Raw genomic sequence first — 22,500 nt, forward strand, 5'->3', positions numbered from 1 at the left:
CTTCAGGCTGCCCGACCTCAGAGTGACACAGAAATGTCTTCAGATTCTTCCCCAGGCGGCTGCAGAGACCAGACAAACAGACAAAGGAAGCAGCAGCTGATGCAGTTTGAATAAATTCTTTTTGATTTTGGCGTTTTGCTTTGTGTTTGCTGGAGCTGATTACTGCTGTAAATCTGCTGCTTGGCCCGAGTGTGTGTGAAGTTCTGACAGCCAGCCAGAACTCCAAGGATCTGAGAGTCATTGATAGAATAAACCTGGAGCAAAAGAAGAAATAATGACGAATATAATGGGATCTGATCATAGGGTGGACGTGGAGGACGACTCGGTGTGACTTTAGGAGACGGGACGGGACTTGGCGGAACTCTACGTGACTCGAGTTGGCGTGACTCTATGAGACGTTACTTAGCGTGACAGACCTCGGCCTGACTCGACTTCATGTGAATGGATGCGACTGACCTTGGCGTGATGTCATGTGATGTGACATGACTCGATGCAACTCCATGTGTCTGTGCTTTGACCTGAGGTGACTCAGCCTGACGTGATGAACAGAACTCACCGTGACTCAATCGTACGAGACCGCACCACTTAATCAGGTGTGAAGGAACTCGACTGAACATGACCTGATGTCACCATGCTCAACTTAGTCTAACTCCTCACACAGCTGATGGCTTCATACAGCTGTGTGTGTGATGTCATTGATATTAAACAGAAGCAAGTTGACAATCTCCTTCCTCTGGTTTTGCCCTTTTCAGGTCCAGGCTTTGCTTTTTTGGATTTCATCTTTGTCATCAAGGTTCGCCTGGCCTTTATTTGCTTTGTTAAGTGTTTGTATCTGTGTTGTTGGTGTTTGTCCCTCTGATGTTAATGAGGTGAGACGGTGTTAAACAGGGACGGGCCTCTTCTCTCTGTAAAGACGGTGGTGGGGGGCTGAGGGGGATTTTTGGGGGTTACCGTTACCAGATGCTGGGTAACTGCTCCCACATGTCCCCGTGTCCTGCCGGAGGAGACAGACTGACGGCGTTGAAGGGCTTTTCCACATCACACACATTCACTCTGCATGCTGCTGCCACCGTTAAGCCCCGACAACAAACCAACGTGATGCGATGATGGAGAGACGGGCAGTTTGAGAGAACCTGACTGTCACCTGAGGGAACTCCTCCTCCTCCTCCTCCTCCTCCTCCTCCTCCGCTCACGCTGACTCTCGTTTCATCACTTAAGTGTCAGGCAAAGTGTGACATATTGAATAGAAAATGCTCGATGGAAACAGAAAGGTTGTGCGTTCCTTTGACCAAGAAACAGAACGCGGTCGAACTCCGGAACAGAGACACCTGACGTCTAAGCTGTTTCCATCTGGGACGTCGCTACGACATGAACGCATCAGCAGACTGAGGATGAAGTCAAGACTTAGCTGAATGTCATGTATGAGGAAAACACAAGTGTTATTAGATCATATGTCTTTAACAGAGACTAACAGAGACAGAGACTAACAGAGACAGAGACTAACAGAGACAGAGACTAACAGAGACTAACAGAGACAGAGACTAACAGAGACTAACAGAGACTAACAGAGACAGAGACTAACAGAGACTAACAGAGACTAACAGAGACAGAGACTAACAGAGACTAACAGAGACTAACAGAGACTAACAGAGACAGAGACTAACAGAGACTAACAGAGACTAACAGAGACAGAGACTAACAGAGACAGAGACTAACAGAGACTAACAGAGACTAACAGAGACTAACAGAGACTAACAGAGACAGAGACTAACAGAGACTAACAGAGACTAACAGAGACTAACAGAGACAGAGACTAACAGAGACAGAGACTAACAGAGACTAACAGAGACTAACAGAGACAGAGACTAACAGAGACAGAGACTAACAGAGACTAACAGAGACTAACAGAGACAGAGACTAACAGAGACTAACAGAGACTAACAGAGACAGAGACTAACAGAGACTAACAGAGACTAACAGAGACAGAGACTAACAGAGACTAACAGAGACTAACAGAGACAGAGACTAACAGAGACAGAGACTAACAGAGACTAACAGAGACTAACAGAGATAGAGACTAACAGAGACTAACAGAGACTAACAGAGACAGAGACTAACAGAGACTAACAGAGACAGAGACTAACAGAGACAGAGACTAACAGAGACTAACAGAGACTAACAGAGACAGAGACTAACAGAGACCAACAGAGACTAACAGAGACTAACAGAGACAGAGACTAACAGAGACTAACAGAGACAGAGACTAACAGAGACAGAGACTAACAGAGACTAACAGAGACTAACAGAGACAGAGACTAACAGAGACTAACAGAGACTAACAGAGACTAACAGACTGTTTACCCATTAACGGAAGTCTGAGGCAGTCTGGCCAAACGGTGCCAACACCATGTTTGGATCATTTCTTACCCTCTGTGTTCTATAAGAGAATCCAGACTTCCTCATTCGGAGGCGGGGAACGTTCCAGGTCTTTTCCCTCCTTGTTGAAAGGCCACAAACCCGTCTCAGTCTCTGTTTCACTGTCTTTGCTTACGTTAAGAAGGAATTACAAGCCAGGTCTTTACTCCCATCTAGTGGAGAAGAGACACACTTGACTATGGAAATATGACTCATGGGGTCGGATGTTGTGGACTGAACATCAGGATCCTGAGGCTCCACAGATCCATGAAGGAGGGATGAAGAATAAAGAATAATGAAGATAAAACAGACAAGCCAGGAAATACATGAGAGGATTTTAATAAATGATACAGAAGCTGTGTGTATGTGTGTGTGTGTGTGTGTGTGTGTGTGTGTGTGTGTGTGTCTTTTATGATGGGTCTGTCTTGTCGGTGTGTGTGCAGCTGCTGCAGGTCTCTGATTGTCCGCTGCTCTCCTCAGCTGCAAACTTCACCTTCCTCTGCGACCTCTGATCAATGAAAATGACACAAAAACCCACTCAGTCAATCAATCAGTTTATCTAGTCGTGCTTTGTCCCTCCTCAAGCATCAGCCTCTTTGCTCTCTCCCTCTCTCTCTCTTCCTCTCTCTCTCTCTTCAGTCACCTCCTAATCGTCCCTAACAGGTTGAGCTCACTCTCTTTGTTCTCACCTGTTTGTTGTTGAGACCTTGGGGGAATCGTGCGATGTGACCCCGCCTTTGCTCCGCCCTCTCCCAGTCGTCCAACCAGAGCTGGCGGCGGTACTCTGACTGGCGGTCTGTGATGCGCTGGTAGATGGCCTGATTCTGATGGCTGATGAGTCGAAGGTCCGCCCTCCTCTTGTCAGCATTCAAACTAAAGACGCCACACAGACGAAGAGACGTAAAGAGACAGACACACGGCTCCATCGACAGATAGACAGATAAGGCAGATAGACAGCTGAGGCCTGCATGTTTGCACCGTGTCCCCGTCCATCAGTCTTACCTCCTCAGGTGGTACTGGTTACTGTGGTCCACCCGACCCTTTGAGCAAACGATGTCAGCCAGTTTAGAGGCCAGGAGGCGATTGTCTCTGTCAATGATGGACAGACGCTCATCCTGCAGCTGAGGGAACCAGGAGGTAAACAGGCTGTGTGTGTGTGTGTGTGTGTGTGTGTGTGTGTGTCCTGACCTGCAGCTTCTTCAGTTTGAGGTGGATGTGTGTTGGTGTCCTCACACCCTTGGTGTCCACAGCAGGCAGGGCGGAGGTCACCTGCACAGGTAAACGTAAACATCCACCCGCCTCAGCAACTTTACACCTTATGAAGTGATCCGCCTCCAACCCATCAATTATTCACCGTCTCCAATGACAACACAGCTCTCACAGAGCTCAGAGAGGACAAACATTTCTCTCTGAATCGCCATAACAACCAAAACCTGCATATTTGTCTACATTTGACTTCTACAATCTGACCTCTTGACCTTTTAAAGCTCCCATAGTAACTTTAATGATCTCTCTCTTTATTAGTGTAGGAGATCTGAATGCAATCAATAATCAAGACAGTGTGATCAGTTCTGGATGGAGCTCGAGCTGCTCAAGATCCATTCAGCCTGTTTGTCCTTCACTGACTCAGCTTCATCTCAGTTACATGATGGTGCTAGTTACATGTTTGTAGCCTAGCTAGACACTCGGCTGAAGAGGACTGAGGGACCACCAGATCCAGATCCTACTGATCCAGATCCTCACTACCTTTGTAGTGATTCCCCCCCCCCCCCTCGTCCCTGCTCTCTGGTCTCTGGTCTCTGTACTTTGGCTCCTGTCCTGATCTCCATCCTACCTTCCTCCGGTGGTTGTCGTAGTTGTTCTGGTCCCATCTCTGCTGAAGGTAGCGGTTGGTCGCAGGCTTTAATGGCTGGTAGGACCTGTGCATCCTGAACTCATACACACCTTACACACACCTCCAGCTCATCCACTCTCTGTGGAACCCAGCTCAAGGTGCATGTGTGTGTGTGTGTGTGTGTGTGTGTGTGTTTGCTGCCCTGGGGGTTGTTGCTATGGAGATGTACCCCTGTTTATCTCCTTGAAGGGAGATAAGGTTCCAATCAATTATTTCTGAGCGGGTCTGTTTAACCACACACAGGTGGAGGTACGGGTCAGCATTGTCACACACACACACACACACACACACACACACACACACACACAAACACAAACACCACACCATACCATACCATACCACACCACACACATTCCAGAATACTTCAGGACTTAATGATCTTCTCCACATCTGTGATTAAAAAGTATTCAGTCACATAAGTATTGGTACAGTCGTGTGTGTTATACATTTTTATATTTTATGGATCATTACAAGTAAACACTATAAAAGCTGATCTTTGTTTATTGACAAAATATGAATCTTACTTGTTTATATTTATTTATCTGTTTGAGGGTGTTGAGTTTCTTATTTTAATCATCAATCATTAATTATCTGAGAAGCAGCTTTGGTAACATGAGTGTGTGTGTGTCTGCTCTTCCTCTTTGACCTGCAGAGGGCGCCACCTTACCTTGTTGCCATCGTGCTGAGCGGCACCATGAGATTCTCCACAAAAACAGAGGAAAATCTGAATCCATGAAGACAACAAACATAAATAATAAACTCCTCAAACATGTCAACTTAAATAAATCAGTTCAACACAGAAGATTCAGACTGACGATTCTGCTATTAACCTCATTTCTTTGGTCGCAGCCCCTCAGTGGGAGCAGCAGAGACGCAGAGATGGAAGAACAGAATGAAACAATGCTGCAGGACTGAAGTTACGCCGGTGGCCACTAGGGGGCAGCAATGTCTGCAGCAAACTGATGAACTGAGCTCAAAGCAAATAACCGCGATGATAGATTCCTAAAGCCTTTCTTGTAACGCCAGAGTAAAGTTTGTGATGTCAGTCCAAACAAACACTGCCTGGAACCATAAAAATAGAACTTCTTCCACCAAGTAATGATCTGTAAACACTGTCAGACTGTCTGGGTCCAGCGTGTGTGGAGGATCAGCCTCCCTCCTTCTTCTCCTGATAAGGCAGCGGGTCAGGCCAGGATTCTTCTGGACTCACAGGGACCCGAATCTGTGTCACCATCAACCAGGAGAGAAAGAGAAGAGAGAGAGAGAGATGAACCCAGTCTCTCCATGACCGCAGCTCAGGGACGGAAATGATGAGCTCACAGACGGACAAGTGTGCTCTCATGAAGACGTCAGGTCCACTTAGACTCAAGCACCGAGCCGGGCCTCCATCTCTGAGCACAGCTATGTTCTTTTGGCAGATGGAGCCCACATGAAACCAGAACCTCCACCCATCTGGTTCACAGGTGTCTGTCAACCCAGAGGGACCAGAGGGGTCAGAGGGGGATTCATGGACCAGATCAACCAAGCAACACATCAGGGAGTAAGGAAGCTTCACCACGAGCTGCCTCACACACACACGAGTTGCTTCACACACACAAAGCTGCCTCACACACACACGAGCTGCCTCACACACACACGAGCCGCCTCACACACACACGAGCCGCCTCACACAGACAAACTGTTCCATACAAACTGTTCCATACTCGTTTATCTGAGGGTTCATGTCAGGATAGGAAGGTTCCAGCCTCCTCCTCCTGTGTGTGTGTGTGTGTGTGTGTGTGTGTGTGTGTGTGTGTGTGTGTGTGTGTGTTACAGGTACAGGGATGTATACTGAATGAAACCTTGTATATACAAACACATCACATCTCTCTCTCTCTCTCTCTCTCTCTCTCTCTCTCTCCTCTCCTTCCTCCTTTCCTGTCTTACTGAGTGCTGATGCAGGATGTGTGATCTGTGGGGTCGGGTCCTGTGGTTGACCTGGATGGACCTGGATGGAAGTCTCTCTCTCTCTCTCTCTCTCTCTCTCCTTAACGGCGCTGTGGCAGTGACAGGACTTTAAACTCCTGTGATGTTTTACTCTGCTGCCTCTGCTCTGAATGCAGATGAGACTTGGAGCCAGAGGCAGATTTCAAAGAGTCGTTTAATATGCAGTGAGGACACAATGTCCTTTGATTTTAGAGCTGTGTACGTGTGTGTGTGTGTGTGTGTGAGAGCAGGATTAATTGAATGTGTTTTGCTGCTGAGTGTGTGTGTGTGTGTGTGTGTGTGTGTGTGTTCTTGTTGTGATGAAACACTCTGGGGAATCTGTGTTTTTACGCCGGCCTCTTGGTTTCTCTGCTGTGGAGATCGGTGGATGTTTTTCTCTTCCACTGTCGATGTTCCTCACTGTCACTGTGAGGATTAGAGCAGCTTGTTAACGCTGTGATCACAGTCATTGATCCACTGTTTCATCTGATCTGATCTGATCTGATTTCGCTTGATCAATGATTACTCAGCCCCTGCGGATCTTACGGCTTTTATCCGCTGCCCCCACCGTGCTGCCCCTGAACTCGCCGTGCTGCCCCTGAACTCACCGTGCTGCCCCTGAACTCACCGTGCTGCCCCTGAACTCACCGTGCTGGTTGGATCCTGACAGACTTCAACTCAAACTGATTTCAGGTAACAAGTAATTGAGTGTCAATCACTGCCGTGTGTACACCAACGCTCACACACACACACACACACACACACACACACATAGAGGGGTGACACCCCTCAGAGGTAACACCATCATTTTCATGTCCTTTCCTTACGACAACAGTTTGGAAATCTAAACCTTGCCAAGGTCAACAGGAAGTCCTTGTGGCGGCGTTGTGATGTGTGACTCCTGTGAATTTAAAGAAGCAAAATCCACCTGAGACGGCTCTGAACTGCAGGAACAGGAACACACACACACACACACACACACACATTCCTTCTACTGCTTATCCACCATCAATTGGCCCGACTTGTTCCTTTATTACCTCAGCCAGGGAGGTCATGCTTTTTTCTGTGTGTGTGTGTGTGTGTGTGTGTGTGTGTGTGTGTGTGTGTGTGTGTGTGTGTGTGTGTATGTGTGTGTGTGTGTAAGATAAGCTAGATACCTCAAAAGTTGATTGACAGGTTTTATGAAAGGTTGTGGCAGGTGTTGACGCCAGGTTACTTCTTGAATACTAAAGACAATCCTGACCAATCAGCACGCTTCTTCCTGTTTGGCCGGTGACCAATGATCAGAAACAACATGGCTGTGGTTACCAGGTAGGAGTAAAGTAGAGATGTGAGCAGCTTCACATTAAAGTCCAATCCTCTGAGCAGAGACGTGTAAACATGAAGTGAACGCAGCTTTGCCTCCTCTGCTTCCTTCCTCCTTCTCTTCACCTCCATTATTCCTTCATTTCTCCTGCAGCGACTCATTGTGGCTCTGTGATGAACAGAGCCAGAGTCCTTCACATAAACATGAGGGAGATAGTGGGAGGATTTAAATAAAAATGTAAATGTGGCTCTCTATCCCTCCGCAGAGCCCAACCATTCAAGGTGTAATCAGGAAAGTACACACACACACACACACACGCACACACACGCACACACACACGCACACATGCACACGCTGAGCCGCAGCAGATGAACTCCTGCCTAATACAGTGTCTGAAGGAGGTGAGGAGTGAGAGAGTCGGAGATAGTGATGTCATTGCCAAAAGCAACATTATCATATCCTTGTTGCCAGGGTAACAAGCTTAGGAGCCCTTCATCCATACACATAGAGTGTGTGTGTGTGTGTGTGTGCGTGTGTGTGTGTGTGTGTGTGTCTTTTTCCATCCCAATCTATTATTTTGGATGGAGTTTGATTTTTGTGTTTTTTCTTTTCCTGAACGATCTGACTCAAATATTTTTGGGCACCACAGTGATAAAGTTAAAGCAGGTTTGTTGAGCCCTGTGTTGTGTTGTGTTGTGTTGTGTTGTGTTGACCCTTGTGAGCACTGCAGCACTGTGAGCAGCTGCAGTCGACTCCTATGCGGCATTTTGCAATAATATAACATACTTGTTACACTTAACACTTAAGACGTAACACTTGTTTCTGAAATTCCAGCGCAGTAAAAACAGATATAGCATGTTATCCTCTGAACACATGAGCACCCGTGTGCAGCTACAGGAGCTCTGCTGGGCCTCTGAGCTGGCCTGCAGAAATGAAAGGAAGCCTTCACACAGTAAAGTAATGTTTCATCTCTCATCTGAAAGGCTTCTTCAGTTCTGACAGACTGGGGATTCCCACGATTTAACCCCTGTGAAGTCATAATCAGGGTCGTTGATACTCCTGATCAGTTGTTGTAATGATCGTCGTTGGAGTCATTAGAGTTGCCTGTTTCCTGGTGTGGATGATGACTATCTATCTATCTATCTATCTATCTATCTATCTATCTATCTATCTATCTATCTGCAGTGACAGAGTGAATCCAGTCCAGTTCTCTCTGCTCCCGTCCAGGGAATCCAGGTCCAGTGGCTCCTTCGATCCAGCTGTCCGCGTTTTGGTTGCATTGTACCTAACAGCCATTTAGCCGTGTGCGCTGTTTGTCCGTCTGTTGCTGTCTGTGCGTCTCTAACCAGGAATAACGCTCATCTGGGAACTCCTGGAATACCACAACAAGTCATGGAATACCGGGGAATAGCCATATTTCCTCCCACGCCAGAGAAGTGACTCCAAAATGTGTTTGTTTCCCGCTGTTTTCCCGTTTTCTCCGGGATGTGACCGTGTGATGGCTGCGGTCCAGTGAGCTGGGAGCACGTTGACTGGTCCGCCTGCCCGAGCCAACACACAGGGACGCCGTCTTCTTCTTCAACCGGGATTATCGTGACCTATGGAGTGTACATGAACGCTGCTTGGATCGAGGTTCCAAACGGGGTAAGAGTTCGCGGTGGAGTCGCGATCTGTTGTCGGGATTCGGGTCCACTTATTCTGAAACGCGGGCTCGCCTGCTAGCTACCCCGGGGGTTAGCTCAGCGGGGCTAGCTGCTGTCTTTGTCTGCAGACCGGGGAGCTAAAGAGCCTGTTTCCATGCTCGGACACGTCCCCGACTGACCCGAGCGGGGCCTTTTTAACAATAAATCCAGAACCCCACGTCCCCTTAGCCCGTTTTTATAAATATGTGTTTAGTTTGATGTAGTAGTTTAACTTCAGTGGGAAGAGAATCCACCTACCGTCTGCTCAAACCAACACTCTGCTTCTTCCATAGCTGTTGTCATATTTTATACATATATTAGTGAAGTAAATGTTAACCCTGCTTTTGTCTTATTAAATATCCACAAAATACGATGAAAGCTGCATTATTATGTCCTAATAACAGCAGTTTTGAATGTATATGTCCGATAATGGGCTCTTGTGTGACAGCGAGGCTAACAGCGCTGATTGTCCGTCGCACCATCACTCGACACACAGGACGACAGGTCAGCGGTTACATAAACCATCCGTGCTGCGTTTAAACCCGCCTTCGCGTCCCAAACTCTCTCAAATCTGATGTGCGTGGCGTAGAATGTGTCGCGCTTTATCGGAAAGTCAAACAAAATGCTGTATTTGCGCTGCGAGCTAGCAAAAAAGAACGGTGTCCGATAATGGATCTCGTTAGCTTGGTAGCAGGCCGCGGCGGGCCTCGATCCTCTCACGCAGGCTCGCATTCGACATTCTCACATGATTCGACTATAATTATGTCACTGTGTGCTAATATAAGCCGCATATCGATATAGAGACATCATTGTTTACGTTATTTGACGCTTCCCGGGTGCTTGGCCCGAATAGTTAGCTTGAGCTACGTAGCCCGACGAGCTAACGTTAGCCAGGTTCGCCTGCTCAGTGTCACAGATTCGTACACTTAAATATCTTAAATATCTTTATATGCGCCCAACTTCACTGTGTTTGTAGAATGAAGCAGTGTGTTAGTTTATTACCAACACTGCGCCCTAATATCCATCATGACTTCACTTTATAAATGTCTGTTTCCAGTTCCAACTTTTATTTCACTTACTTTCATTACATTTCATACAAACGTCGTGTGTGTGTGTGGCAAAATGGCGAGTATGGCTGATAAAAGCAGTTTAAAATGTTTACATAACGTATAAGTGGTGTTTGAAAGTCTGTAGATGGTTCTGAGCTCTATATAATATAAGGAAACAGAATGAAGCGAAGTATTTAACTGCTTGAAGGCGCCTTGCTGTATTATTTTCATTATTCCACCAGTGAAGGAATGAAACAAAGTGCAGCATGGCAGCAGGATGGTTTCTTTATTCTTTATCATTGGAGGTCCTTGTGAAGTGTGTGAGCACTTAGCTGTGTATAAATGTGTGTTTTTTGATGGGTGTGATCCAAAACGCTTGAATCAACAGACGTTCTGCGTATCCTGACCTGCTGTATAGCTTGACCTTCTGTTATCAGTGTGATATACAGTACATGATGAGTTCTGTTGTCTTTGGGTCAAATTGACACAACAGATAAAGGAATACACACACACACCAGAAACACCATCACAACACTAGAAACACCATCACAACACCGGGAAACAACACTAGACAGGCCACCAGGAACACTCTCACAACACCAGAAACACAATCAACACACCAGACACGCCATCACAACACCAGAAACCATGGTGGTGGTGGTGAGTCAGAACTGAGAACAACCACGATTTATATGTTTACATGCAATCGTGAAGGCAAAAATTTTGTGTGTGTGTGACGCATTATATAATTGCAGTCGAGTGGAGGTGGTGTAGTCAGATGTTTACGTTTTTGAATACATTATTTAAAGTAAAAGTGCTTTGATTGGTGTGGATTTCAGTCTGATTGAGGTTTACGTGATGTCTGATCAACATGAATGCGCCGCCTTACTTGCTGTATAATCAAAGTTGTAAATTGCACATAATCGCTCTGACCGAGACGACGCCGCACCTACAATTGACAAAAATGTAAACAAAACCAGAGACGAGGGTTTCTGTGATTTAGCAGTGCCTCGGTCATGTGATCTGCTTCAGAGCAGGAACAGTCGGCTGGTGTGAGTCTGAAGTTCAGATCAAACTGCAGTCCCAGTCTAGAGTGGCAGCATGTGGAGGTGATGTAAGAGAACAGAGAGCATGCTGGGAGCTGCTTTGATTTGAAACCTTTCTGTGAATGATCAGTGGTAATGTATTGATCCTGAACTAAAGGTGGAGGACAGTTGAGCTGCTGGTTCCACCCGGGTCGTCTGGTTCTGACCCCAGTCTGATCCTGATGTCCTGATCGACCTGCTGTGGTGTCACTTTCCTTAAAGAATGCATTAAAGGCACCGCAGCGCTAAAGAGCTCTGTAATGTGAGGCTCGCTTTAATGTCACTGTGAGCTGAATACTTCTGTTTCTGTCTGATATCCAGAACAAACTGATAAACTGAAGATGTGAGCGTACATCTGGGAACTAGCAGGGGGAATTTGAAATAAAATTAGTATCCAAACCATCCAGTTAACTGCTGACATCTGTATTACCTGTGATCCTGCGTGTCTCAGACTGTGCGTCAGTCGGGGTGATGGCAGGATGAACCAGTCAGGAGGATCAGACTTGAACACTGACCTGAGCCTCTCTGTCTGCCCCTCCTGGGGTCGGCCGTCGGCGAGCGCTGCCAACACGGCTGAGCTCGGAGCCGCTTGACCTCCTGTCACCCGGCCTCTCCGGCCCATTTGGCGCTGCTGAATTCAGCCCCGGAGGTCCATCAGTGACGCAGGAGTGAATGAGCCGGAGCGTGTCACCGGGTTACCTGAGCCGCTCTGCCATCTCCTCCAGACAATCAGACGGGTCGCTGCAGTCAGGAGAGGTCACAGTGGATCAGTGTGTTCACTTAGCAAGTCTGGAGTCAGAATGGATCCACACAAGGAGATAAGCACAGCCTCCAGAGGCTGCTGTACAGGAAGTCACATGTTCCTCTCTGTTCCTTTGACCTTTAACCCTGAACCCTCTGTATGTTGTCATGGATCTCTATCCTATAGTAACTTCCCGGTCCTTCTCTCATCAGTCTGCAGCTCGTGTGATGAAGGAGCTGAGAGGATGTTGTGCAGGTCGTCGTGAGGACAAACAGTAGAAGAAGAACGTAGATTTCTTCATTTATGTCTTCAGAAGTGTGTGTGTGAGAGGGAGATGAAGGCCACGGCGGTGTGCAGATCTCTTCATATTAACTGGAGCTTATTCTCTTGACCGTTAAATGAACTCAGCTGGAGAGAGGGATGAAGAGGAGGAGGGGCGGGGGGGTGATGAAGAGTGAGAGAGAGCTGCATGGAGCGGATGAAGAGCTGCCGCAGCAGACGATGATGGATGGCGCCTCGGCCTCCCTGACCTTACCACAGCAGAAACTCGTGTCCGTTTATGATCAACCAGCAGTGAGTGATGACATCACCTTCGCACAGATCACACAGTGTGTTTTCAATATATTTGAATGAGTCGTGACCCTGCGGCGGTCACTGAGGAGGAAGGCTCACAGGTTTGTGCCTGTGATGGATGATGATGAGGAGAGAGGGACAGCTGGGTGCAGGAGGCCTCTTCTTCAGAACGCTCTTCTTCAGCAGCGTGTGTGAAACAGTCTAGGTGTGTGTTTTAGCGTTAAGGGGTTTGAAGGAAATAGTTGTTTTTATTAGAATACAGGATTGACACACACACACACACACACACACACACACACACACACACACACACACACACACACACACACACACACTTAAAAACACCTTTGAGTGTGTGAGTTGATTTTGTCTCCAAATGTACACTGACATCATCTTCTGGCATCAATAGTGAATATTCAGCAGTCACCATGGCGACACCGTGTCTCATAGTGCGTTGTGAAGGTGGCGTAGATTTCATCGCTTCGTGTGTGTGCGTGTGCGCGCGCTCTGCCTCGGCGCTCTGCGGCCAGCAAGACACACGCAGTGGAGAATCGATAAGATGGAGTGTGTTAGCTAACGTGAAGTAGCTTCTCTCAGAGATGGAGAGAGTGTGAGTGAGTGTGTGAGACGGTGTGTGTCCGGTGCAGTGAGCGAGGGAGCGTCCTGATGGATGCACGCGGCCTCGTGATGCACGCCACCTCCTCTCCTTCTGAATTGCTGTGACAGAACTGAGCCGTTTGTCATGGCGATCAGTCAGGCGATGGTGTGAGTGACACCTCGGGACAGCACTGATGTGAGGACACACACACACACACACACACACACACACACACACACACACACACACACACACACACACACACACACACACACACACACACAGAAGCTTTGATGCATTATTCAGTGTTCTGTGTCATAAACCTTCACTTTCTTCAACGCTGTCTGACTTGAGTTGTACAGGAAGCATGATGAGGAGAGATGGAGGATGATAACAAACCAGGCTCACACTCGTGTCCGTCTCAATGTTTACCTCCGTTTGTGAGTCGCCACATAATCATAAGAGTTGAGGCGGTGGAGATGAAGCCTTGTTATCGAGCTACGATCGAGTGTGTGTGTGTGTGTGTGTGTGTGTGTGTGTGTGTGTGTGTGTGTGTGTGTGTGTGTGTGTGTGTGTGTGTGTGTGTGTGTGTGTGTGTGTGTGTGTGTGTGTGTGTGTGTGTGTGTGTGTGTGTGTGTGTGTGTGTGTGTGTGTGGAGTGGCCGTGTAGTGTAGGTCTGGTTCACGTGGTGGCATGTGGAGCGGTGGTGTGAGCGTAAAGGTCAGGCGCTTCCCAATGGCCGAGTCGGGCTGCAGAGCGAGGAAAACTCAGCGGATAAAGATTAGTGAGGTTGTAAAGCGTCGCCACAGTAAAACCATCTTATCTGCCTGTAACCTTTATTACATCAGGGATCTGTTCACCCTTAAACTAACGGCTTCATTATTTAGTACAGGAACACACACCTTTACCACCAACATGTCATGAATGTAAAGCTTCTAAACTCACAGCCGCTCTCTGGGGTCACGATCTACAGAAACTGAAGCGGAGCAGCCTCCGCTTCTTTTAGTTTCTCCACACCAGCGAGGCTTCAATGAGGTTCTGGCCGCCGGCAGCTGTGTGTGTGTGTGCGGCGGTCGGCCCCGGACGGAGGCGGCGGCTGCTGAGCAGGAGGCTCATTGTGTCGGCTCAGGCCCGGCGTCTTCTCCAGGCGGCAGTAAAAAGAGTCGCACTCACAGCTCACACTTCACAGGTGTCACTGCGTCGTTAATGGCGTTTGCGTGCGGCTGTAACGGCAACGGCTTTGCTGCTCTCGGGTTTGATTTGAACGCTTCCTGTGAAAGGAGCGGTTGCCGTCTCCACCGCCGGCAGACCCAGCTGCAGCCCCAGCCTGCAGATGATGATGTGTGATCAGAGGACGCCCTGTTTGATTTACCTTTGTGTCGTTCTGCAGAAGCTGGTGTTTGAGCTTCAGCACGCCCTCAGCCGCCGTGTCTCTTTGCATACACACGTTTTTGCGTGTGAAGCAGCCCGTCCTCGTCTCTTCAGCAGCGTTGTGGCTGAAGTCGTGCTTAATATAGTCTCAGTTATCTGTGTGGTTTGCATGCTGGGCGTCAGCCGGCCTCCTCAGGCTGCAGGGCGGTTTGTGATAAGGTGACAGCAGGCCGGTAAGAGTGTGTGTGTCTGTGTGTGTGTGCTGGGGTTGATTATGATGCTGCTGCTGTCCAGGCGGAGCAGGTCAGGTCAGAGTGGAACGCTTTCTTCTGCTGTGTTCCTGATGTGAGGGGAGAAGCTGCAGCTCAGCATGCAGAGGGAAGGGAACAGACAGTTTCTCCTTCATGTGAGCTCAGGTTGCACTCTTGCTCCAAATTAACTCTGTGCTGTGCTGTGGCGGCGTTTTAATGACTCCACGTTACTGCAGACAGTCAGAGGCAGAAACACACACACACACACACACACAGCTTCAGTCTAAGCTCTGTTTAAAGCAGGACTCTATAAATGAACCAGCTCACTGAAACAGGCTTCTTTTGCTCGTTGTAGCGTTTGTTAGATCACTTCTCTTTCCCTTCTCAGACCATAGAAGGTCATTCTAACCCAACACAGTCCAGGCTGAGGGTCCCTAAGATATGTTTAGCCTTTCCTGTGTGTATGGGTCTGTTCACAGGCCTACAGACCTCCATAATCCACGGCCATTTGTCTCTAAAATGCCCCAATTTGCCAAAAGACAAATTGACCTAGTTTGGATGCAATTTTCCCTGAACTCATTGCATTTAGTGAAATCGCTGGCTCGTCACTTTAATAGTCAGTAATCGTTCCTGATGCTGTCTGAGGGCCGCACGGAGCCGAGCAGCAGCCTGGACTTGTTGGCTGCTTCCTGCCTCGCAGCAGACTGAGCGACTGTAACGACGCTCGGCCTCGGAGTTTATCCAGAGCTGACACTCACGGTTAGAGACGCAGCCTGACAGGCGGAGCACTGGGCACATCAGCACTCAGCTCCTCTCCTCTCTCTGCATCAGTGAGCTCCCTGAGGACTCCCTGTTCCCATCAGGCCTCCCTTCATATCCACATCCTGCAGCACGGGGCCAAGGCCGGCCGGCTGGCAGGATTTATGGGGCAGCTTGTGCAGGAATGTCACCGTGCCGCCTCCGTCAGCTGAGCGGGGCGTTATTAAAGCGTGCAGGTGTCTGACTGCTGCGGTTTGTGGCACAGATTCATGGCTGCAGTCACATTGAAGTGCACACACAGCTAAAATAAATACAAACCATCTCAGCAAACGCCTCCACTCTCCTCTCCTCCCGCCTGATAATTGTAATAACGGTTTCACTCTTGTAAACAGAGACGCTGTGACAGCTGTCACCGTGGAAACGTCTTAGTGGGACACAATCCAGCAAAATGCATCTTGTTAACGTTTCTGAGCAAAACAGGTTTTTCTTCGACTAACAAATCACAGTGGGGGTGCCGGGGACCGAGAGGAGGAGCCACACACACACACACACACACACACACACACACACACACACACACACACACACACACACACACACACACACACACACGATCACAGCTCAGGCCTGATTCACTCGCTCTTTGTTTATCTTTGTCTAAACTAATCGTCCCCGAGGAGGAAGCCGATCTGTCCCACACTGCAGTCTGTCCTCATGCAGTCTGTCCTGGTGCAGTCTGTCCTCATGCAGTCTGTCCTCATGCAGTCTGTCCTCATGCAGTCTGTCCTCATGCAGTCTGTCCTCATGCAGTCTGTCCTCATGCAGTCTGTCCTCATGCAGTCTGTCCTGGTGCAGTCGCCCCTCACAGCTCCTGACTCAGCTCCTCTGATGACCCGGTGATGAAGGCGGTGGATCGATCACAGTAGCACAGATTAAGCCATCGGGAATGGATTTATTCAGGCGTGTAAACGTGTTCATACCTCACCTCTGTGTGTGTGAGGACTCTGCGGTTACACACACATCCTATTGATCCTCTTCATGTAAACATCTGTGTGTATATATGATCAGTCAGGTCCATCTGTTCACAAATCAATGGATTCTTCTTCAGCTCCGTCTAAACCGCCACTATTTGTTTTTCCAGCTGACGTGATGAAATCTGAGCGCAGTGCATCAGTGCTACAGGCCCAAGGGTTTGATTGGTTCACATCAGAGGGACTCGGTTAGGTTTGTGTCACGTTCACCTCCTGTGTGAAGGATCTAACCTTAGAAAGAGAGCCAGAGGTGGAGGAAGTGAAACTCATGAGGTGGAATCCTCTGCAGACGGATCGGTTCTTCATCAGGAAGTTCGGTTTCTCTGCTAGCTGGTGGACGGAGAGACCGACTGTCTGCTGCAGGCTCAGACCAGATGTCAACATGTAGATGTGTGTTTCTGGAGACTTCAGGTCCACTCAGGGGTCTCAGACCTGTCCAGGTCGTTGACTCAACAGTTCCCTCTGTCCTGGTCTCCAGACTCTTGGTCTTTGGTCTGAGCCGTGTCACTTTGGCCCAAGAGTAACTGGGGTCAAGGTTGAGTTTTATTAGAGTAAGAGTGAGTAAGTAAACCTAAGCTCTTTCTTTAACTACAGATGTGGATGCAGTGGTTCTCTTCTTCGTGCCGGATGGGAGCCCCTCGCCCCCTCATGTCTCTTGTCCTCTAGTCCTCTGTTGCAGCTCTGTTATTGTCTCATTGTGCTGCTCGTCCTCCTGCAGGCTGTAATTGGGCCGCCTGAGAGGAATCAAGCAGAAGAAACGCCCTGTTTGTTTTCCCTGCAGGTAACAGAGATCACAGAGACACACAGCAAACATGTAGACGCCATTAGAGGAGGAGAGAGAAGGACAGAGGAAAGGTTTCATATCCTGGAGGTCACAGGTTGATGTTGGTGACTTAAGTGGAAATGTGCTGCTCTCTTCATCACTCTCATGTTCTGAGCACAAGAAGCAGCAGCTGCACAAAGTAAACACAATAACACACATGTGCTCATCCAGATATAAAACAACACGTCAAAGCCTGAACTTTGACCCCACCTGGAGCGAGCACAAGCTCCACTGACCTTTGACCTGCATGGCTTTCAAACCCACTCATTAGGTGTGTGTGTGTGTGTGTGTGTGTGTGTGTGTGTGTGTGTGTGTGTGTGTGTGTGTGTGTGTGTGTGTGTGTGTGTGTGTGTGTGTGTGTGTGTGTGTGTGTGTGTGTGTGTGTGTGTGTGTGTGTGTGTGTGTGTGTGTCACGCAGAGGTTAAAACTCTGTCAGGTCAGTTTGTCCTCCAGCTTCTTTACCCGCAGTACTTGGCATTTCTCCAGCTGGTCCCTGTGCTCCTGCAGCAGAGCTCGGCGTAGATCATCTGTAGCGCTGACAGCATGTTAGGATCTGGGCGAGGATTCACCTCGACTCTGACGCACGGCGTACAGCCCGGCGGCCTCAGAAGTCGCCTGCTCACTTTGAGTCGCCCGGGCCAAGTTTCCGTCAGAGCGGCTCAGATGATTTGTCCTGCTGTCACTTCCTGCCTGGCTGGCTGCTCCTGTGCCCGAGCGTCTGGGGCTCATTTCCATATAAAGAGGCGCTCCTGTGGCTGACAGCGGGGCAGGGGCGCTGGGATGAACGGGCGGCCCGCCGAGGTCCCGCTGCCTCCACGCCGGCTTTAATTAAGTGTGGCATTAGAGGCGGTTGAGCAGAAAGTCTGATGTGAGCGCGGCTCTGCGGTCTGGATGCCTGCAGCTAATCCACTCAGGCGGCTCAACACAGGCGGCTCAGGAACCCGGCGGCCGGTCGGGACGCCACAGGCTCAGCGTGTGAACTCTGTGGGCCTCTGCATGTTCAGACTCAGAGCTCAGCACGGCAACCACCTCAGATAACAAACACACTGCTCTGTGTGTGTGTGTGTGTGTGTGCTGTTTACTTAGGGTGTGTGTTTTGTGGATTGTTAAGCTCTTTTGGAATCGTGTTATTAACAACAGGATTAGTGCTTCCCTCCTGTTTGGCCATCTGGCCTCTCAGCCAATCAGGCGCTAAAGGAGCAGTGTTGTTGTGCGATTGATCTGAGCAGCTCCTTCCTTAAGTGATGCTCCCGCCACACGAGGTCAAAGGTCTGGGCGACGACATCGTCATTACGTTCAAGTTTGAATTGCCGAAGTGAGACCCAGATCTCACCTAGGATCAATAATCACAATAGGTACAAAGGGTTAATGATGCCAGCCTGGACCCCAAAGTCTCTTGGCTTTAGATCCAACATCTTCACCGGGCGACATCATAGACGTTCATGTGTGGACCTCACTCTTAAAACTGCGTTCAGATTGATCCACATGTTGAAGTCTGAATTGTCTAAATGTTCATGAGGCTCTGAGACCAATCAGCTGGTTTGAGTGTAGAGACCTGGACTTCTTCATCTTCACCAGGCTCAGCTCTCACTTCTTCACACCATGAATCAGCATCAGTGTTCAGGCCCCTCCCCCCTCCCCTCCCATCCGCTCCCATGCCTCTGTCAACAGCCCTGTATTGTCAGAGGAGGTCAGGGGTCGCGTGGCTCCTTTCATATGATAAGTGGCCTAAGGGAGGCCTCAGAGGTGCGACGCCGCTGCTCCTCCTCCCTGCTTGTTCCAGAGCGTTGCTGGGAAAAGGCCCGGCGGTGAAAAGCTGTGATCCCGGCTCAATCCAGCCTTTATGTCCCGACCAATAAACCTCCTCCTCCCACTTTAACCAGTCTGAGAGCAGGAAACACACCACAGGAAGCACGCAGGCCTGCTCCTGCCCACAACACACACACTGGCACACACACTCAGGCAGCAGCAAGTTCCTCAGAAGACCAGCAAGTGTGAAATACTGCTGAGTGATGAATCCATCATCATCATCATCATCACATTGTAGCTGCTGTCATTTCCTTATTTCTTACATTCAGCACACACACACACACACACACACACACACACACACACACACACACACACACACACACACACACACACACACACACACACACACAGTTGGCCTCTGGTGTGGTCTTGCTGTTGTTTTGTCTCTTAAAGCTGTTTGCGCCACATGAAGCTCACTGTGTTCCTATAAACGTCCGTCACTCAAATACCCTTCAACAAATTCCACCTTAGGAGAGCCAGAAAATGCAATACTTGTTGGTTTTTCCATAATGTTGGTGTTTACATGAGGCTTTTTTCAATGTGTATCTTCATAATGACTAACACAGTCTTTACCATGTGATGTTAGCATGTAGCTCCTGGCTGTTGTCTGAGCTCCTGTTGTTTGTCTCGTCTTGCAGGAGGCGATGTGGGGAGCCAGGAGGAGGCGCGGGGTCCAGCCCTGAGGAGGCGTCCTGCGGCTGGGAGGAGCGCGGCCCTCCTGCTGCCCTCCTGCGGCGCTCCGGGACGCTCCTACTAAGATGTCCCTCAGCAGCGGCCCTGCAGGCGGGAAAGGTGTGGACTCCAACGCGGTGGAAACGTACGACAGCGGTGATGAGTGGGATATCGGTGTCGGCAATCTGATCATTGACCTGGACGCTGACCTGGAGAAGGACAAACTAGAGATGTCTGGCAGTAAGGAGGGAGGGGGCATGGCCGCCCCTCCCAGCGCTGTGGCTGCTTTGCCTGACAATATCAAGTTTGTTAGTCCTGTGGCCGCCACGCAGGGCAAAGAGAGCAAATCAAAGTCAAAACGTAGTAAAAACTCTAAGGAGAGCCTAAAGGCCGCCGTGTCTGACGGAGCCAAGAAGGAGGTTCAGGCTCGGGCCGCCGGAGAGCCGCCAGCCCCGAACCCCAACTGTACCCCCACCAAGGGAACTGATAAGTCTAATAAACCCTCCCGTACCCTCCCCACTGTGAAGAAGGACAAGGACGGGGCGTCTGGGAAAACTAAAAAGGAGAAAATGGAAGTTGTGGCCCCCGGAGCGGTGAACGCAGAGAAGGAGTCTGGAGCTCCGGTCCTGCAGCTAGGGGGCCCTCGCAGCGGACCCTTCGAGGGCCAGCAGAACCCTGAGTTAGCTGCACCTGAGCAGCTGGGCGCTATGGCATTGGACTCAGCAGGAATTGGCCAGCCAATTGCCATGGCAACAGAGCCAGAGGAGGTGGACGGTGAATGCAGAAATTTGAAGAAAGTCGTCAGTAAGGAGGTAAGACGGGTTCACCTCTGCTCCTCTACACCACTGTGAGGGCCGGGGTCAGGGGTCACTGTGCCTTGCTCAATGACACTTCAGCTGGTTTAGTCTTTCAGGAAGAGATGTGTGTGTGATTGAGAGTGTGCCGTTCTTGAACAGATGGACAGAAGAACAGTTTTTGATGGAAAATCAATCAGATTAGTCAAATGGAAATGATTAACCTTATTACACACACACACACACACACACACACACACACACACACACACACACACACACACACACACACACACACACACACACACACACACGTTAGCCAAGACCAGTATTCTATCTGAGCCTGAGGTAGCTGCAGAGTGGAGTTGTTGGTCTCTCTGCTTGTTGTTGTGTGGAGGCTGCTTGTTGTTTGACCTGCTGCTGCTTCAGGGTTCAGCAGGTTCTTGCCTCTGGGTTAAAGGAGCAAAGTCCTCCCCTGCCCTGTGTGTCCACCGGGGGAACCTGCTGCTCCACGTGGCTCCATGTGTGAGGCGTGAACGTGCCTCAGTGTGCCTCAGTGTGCTGTCAGCTGCTTCAACTACTGAAACGCCTCACTTCTCTTTTTCTGGACTGATTTGTCTGTGTTGTTCACACTGAGTTCGAACATGGCCTGTTTGTTTACGTGTTCTGACCTGATGGAGGGGTTCAACCTGTGTGAGCTCCAGATTATGTTTACAGGCTTTATGCTTGTTGGTTGGAGGATTTCAATCTTATACTTTCCTCCCAGTGGCTTCCAGCTGGATTGTGTTGAGTGTCTATCTGTCCACTGGGTGGCGCTCACTGTCTGCAGGTTGGCGCCACGTGACTGTATATGATGTGTGGTTCATTCAAGCGTTTGACAGTTTGGCCTCACAGCAGCTGTAAGTCCGCTGAGGAGGCAGACACACACACACACACTTAGCCTCAGCTGGTTTCTGAGGCTTTCTGTTGTTGGTTTCTTCTTTTGAGTTTAGTTGTATGTTTGTTTCCAGGTTACGTGAAGTACGCCTGTAACAATGCAGCGCTGAGACCCCCGGACCCCCCTGTGTCTCTGTCTCTGTCTCTGTCTCTGTGTCTGTCTCTCTAGGCCAGGGCAGCATTTTAAGAATCACAGCCCTGGGCCCCATCCAGAGAAAGAGAGAGACACTGGCTCTGCTCTCACTCTCCCTCTCTCTACCTCACTCTCTCTGCCTCACTTACACACTCACTCACTCACTCACTCTCTCTCTCTCCCTCCCTCTCTCTCTCCCTCCCAGATGTTATTCCAGGGTCCTCAGTGTGTCTTGGCGTCCCTTGGAGAAATAGCTGCTAACCTGTTGTTCATTTCTCACATTCCTGTGTGTGTGAATGTGTGTGTGAGAGCACACAGGGCCTCCAAGTGCAGGAGGAACACGGCCAAACACACTCAGCTTCCAAGTGATCCATGACAGGTTCAGGGCTCCATGAGGGGGAATGTGGAGAAACCTTCTGACCGACAGTGTGAGCGTGTTAGCTCAGATTAGAAATTAGAAAAATGTATTCAGGGCCAAGGAGCCTCTTTATTAACCCTGAAAGCTCTGGGCTCCTTGAAGAGGTTCCTGAAGGACCTGAGCAGTGTTCATGTCCTGTAGGGAGCTCTAAGTGTTGTTGAGGTATTTCTGGTGGATGTCCAGAGTTCCAG

The 22,500-nt window shown here is 49.3% G+C and overlaps 2 protein-coding genes across 2 annotated transcripts in view; one reads left to right on the plus strand and one right to left on the minus strand.

Moving 5' to 3' along the window:
* LOC142988767 (uncharacterized protein CFAP97D2) overlaps nt 1-4,342 on the minus strand; it is a 4,754-nt gene extending 412 nt beyond the window's left edge. Inside the window, exons 1-4 of the mRNA XM_076138024.1 lie at nt 4,250-4,342; nt 3,604-3,684; nt 3,418-3,536; nt 3,105-3,288 (exon numbers count right to left, since the gene is read on the minus strand). Coding sequence (XP_075994139.1) covers nt 3,105-3,288; nt 3,418-3,536; nt 3,604-3,684; nt 4,250-4,342 — 477 coding nt within the window. The remainder of the gene's footprint in view (nt 1-3,104; nt 3,289-3,417; nt 3,537-3,603; nt 3,685-4,249) is intronic.
* A 4,522-nt stretch (nt 4,343-8,864) lies between these two features.
* LOC143017121 (zinc finger protein 609-like) overlaps nt 8,865-22,500 on the plus strand; it is a 23,830-nt gene continuing 10,194 nt past the window's right edge. The window contains exons 1-2 of the mRNA XM_076171770.1: nt 8,865-9,224; nt 19,995-20,840. Coding sequence (XP_076027885.1) covers nt 20,115-20,840 — 726 coding nt within the window. The 5' untranslated portion in view covers nt 8,865-9,224; nt 19,995-20,114. The remainder of the gene's footprint in view (nt 9,225-19,994; nt 20,841-22,500) is intronic.

This window comes from Genypterus blacodes, unplaced genomic scaffold (genome assembly GCF_046128005.1).
Source record: "Genypterus blacodes isolate CSIRO-AG114 ecotype Tasmania unplaced genomic scaffold, CSIRO-AGI_Gbla_v1 ptg000015l_1, whole genome shotgun sequence".
Classification (NCBI taxonomy): domain Eukaryota; kingdom Metazoa; phylum Chordata; class Actinopteri; order Ophidiiformes; family Ophidiidae; genus Genypterus; species Genypterus blacodes.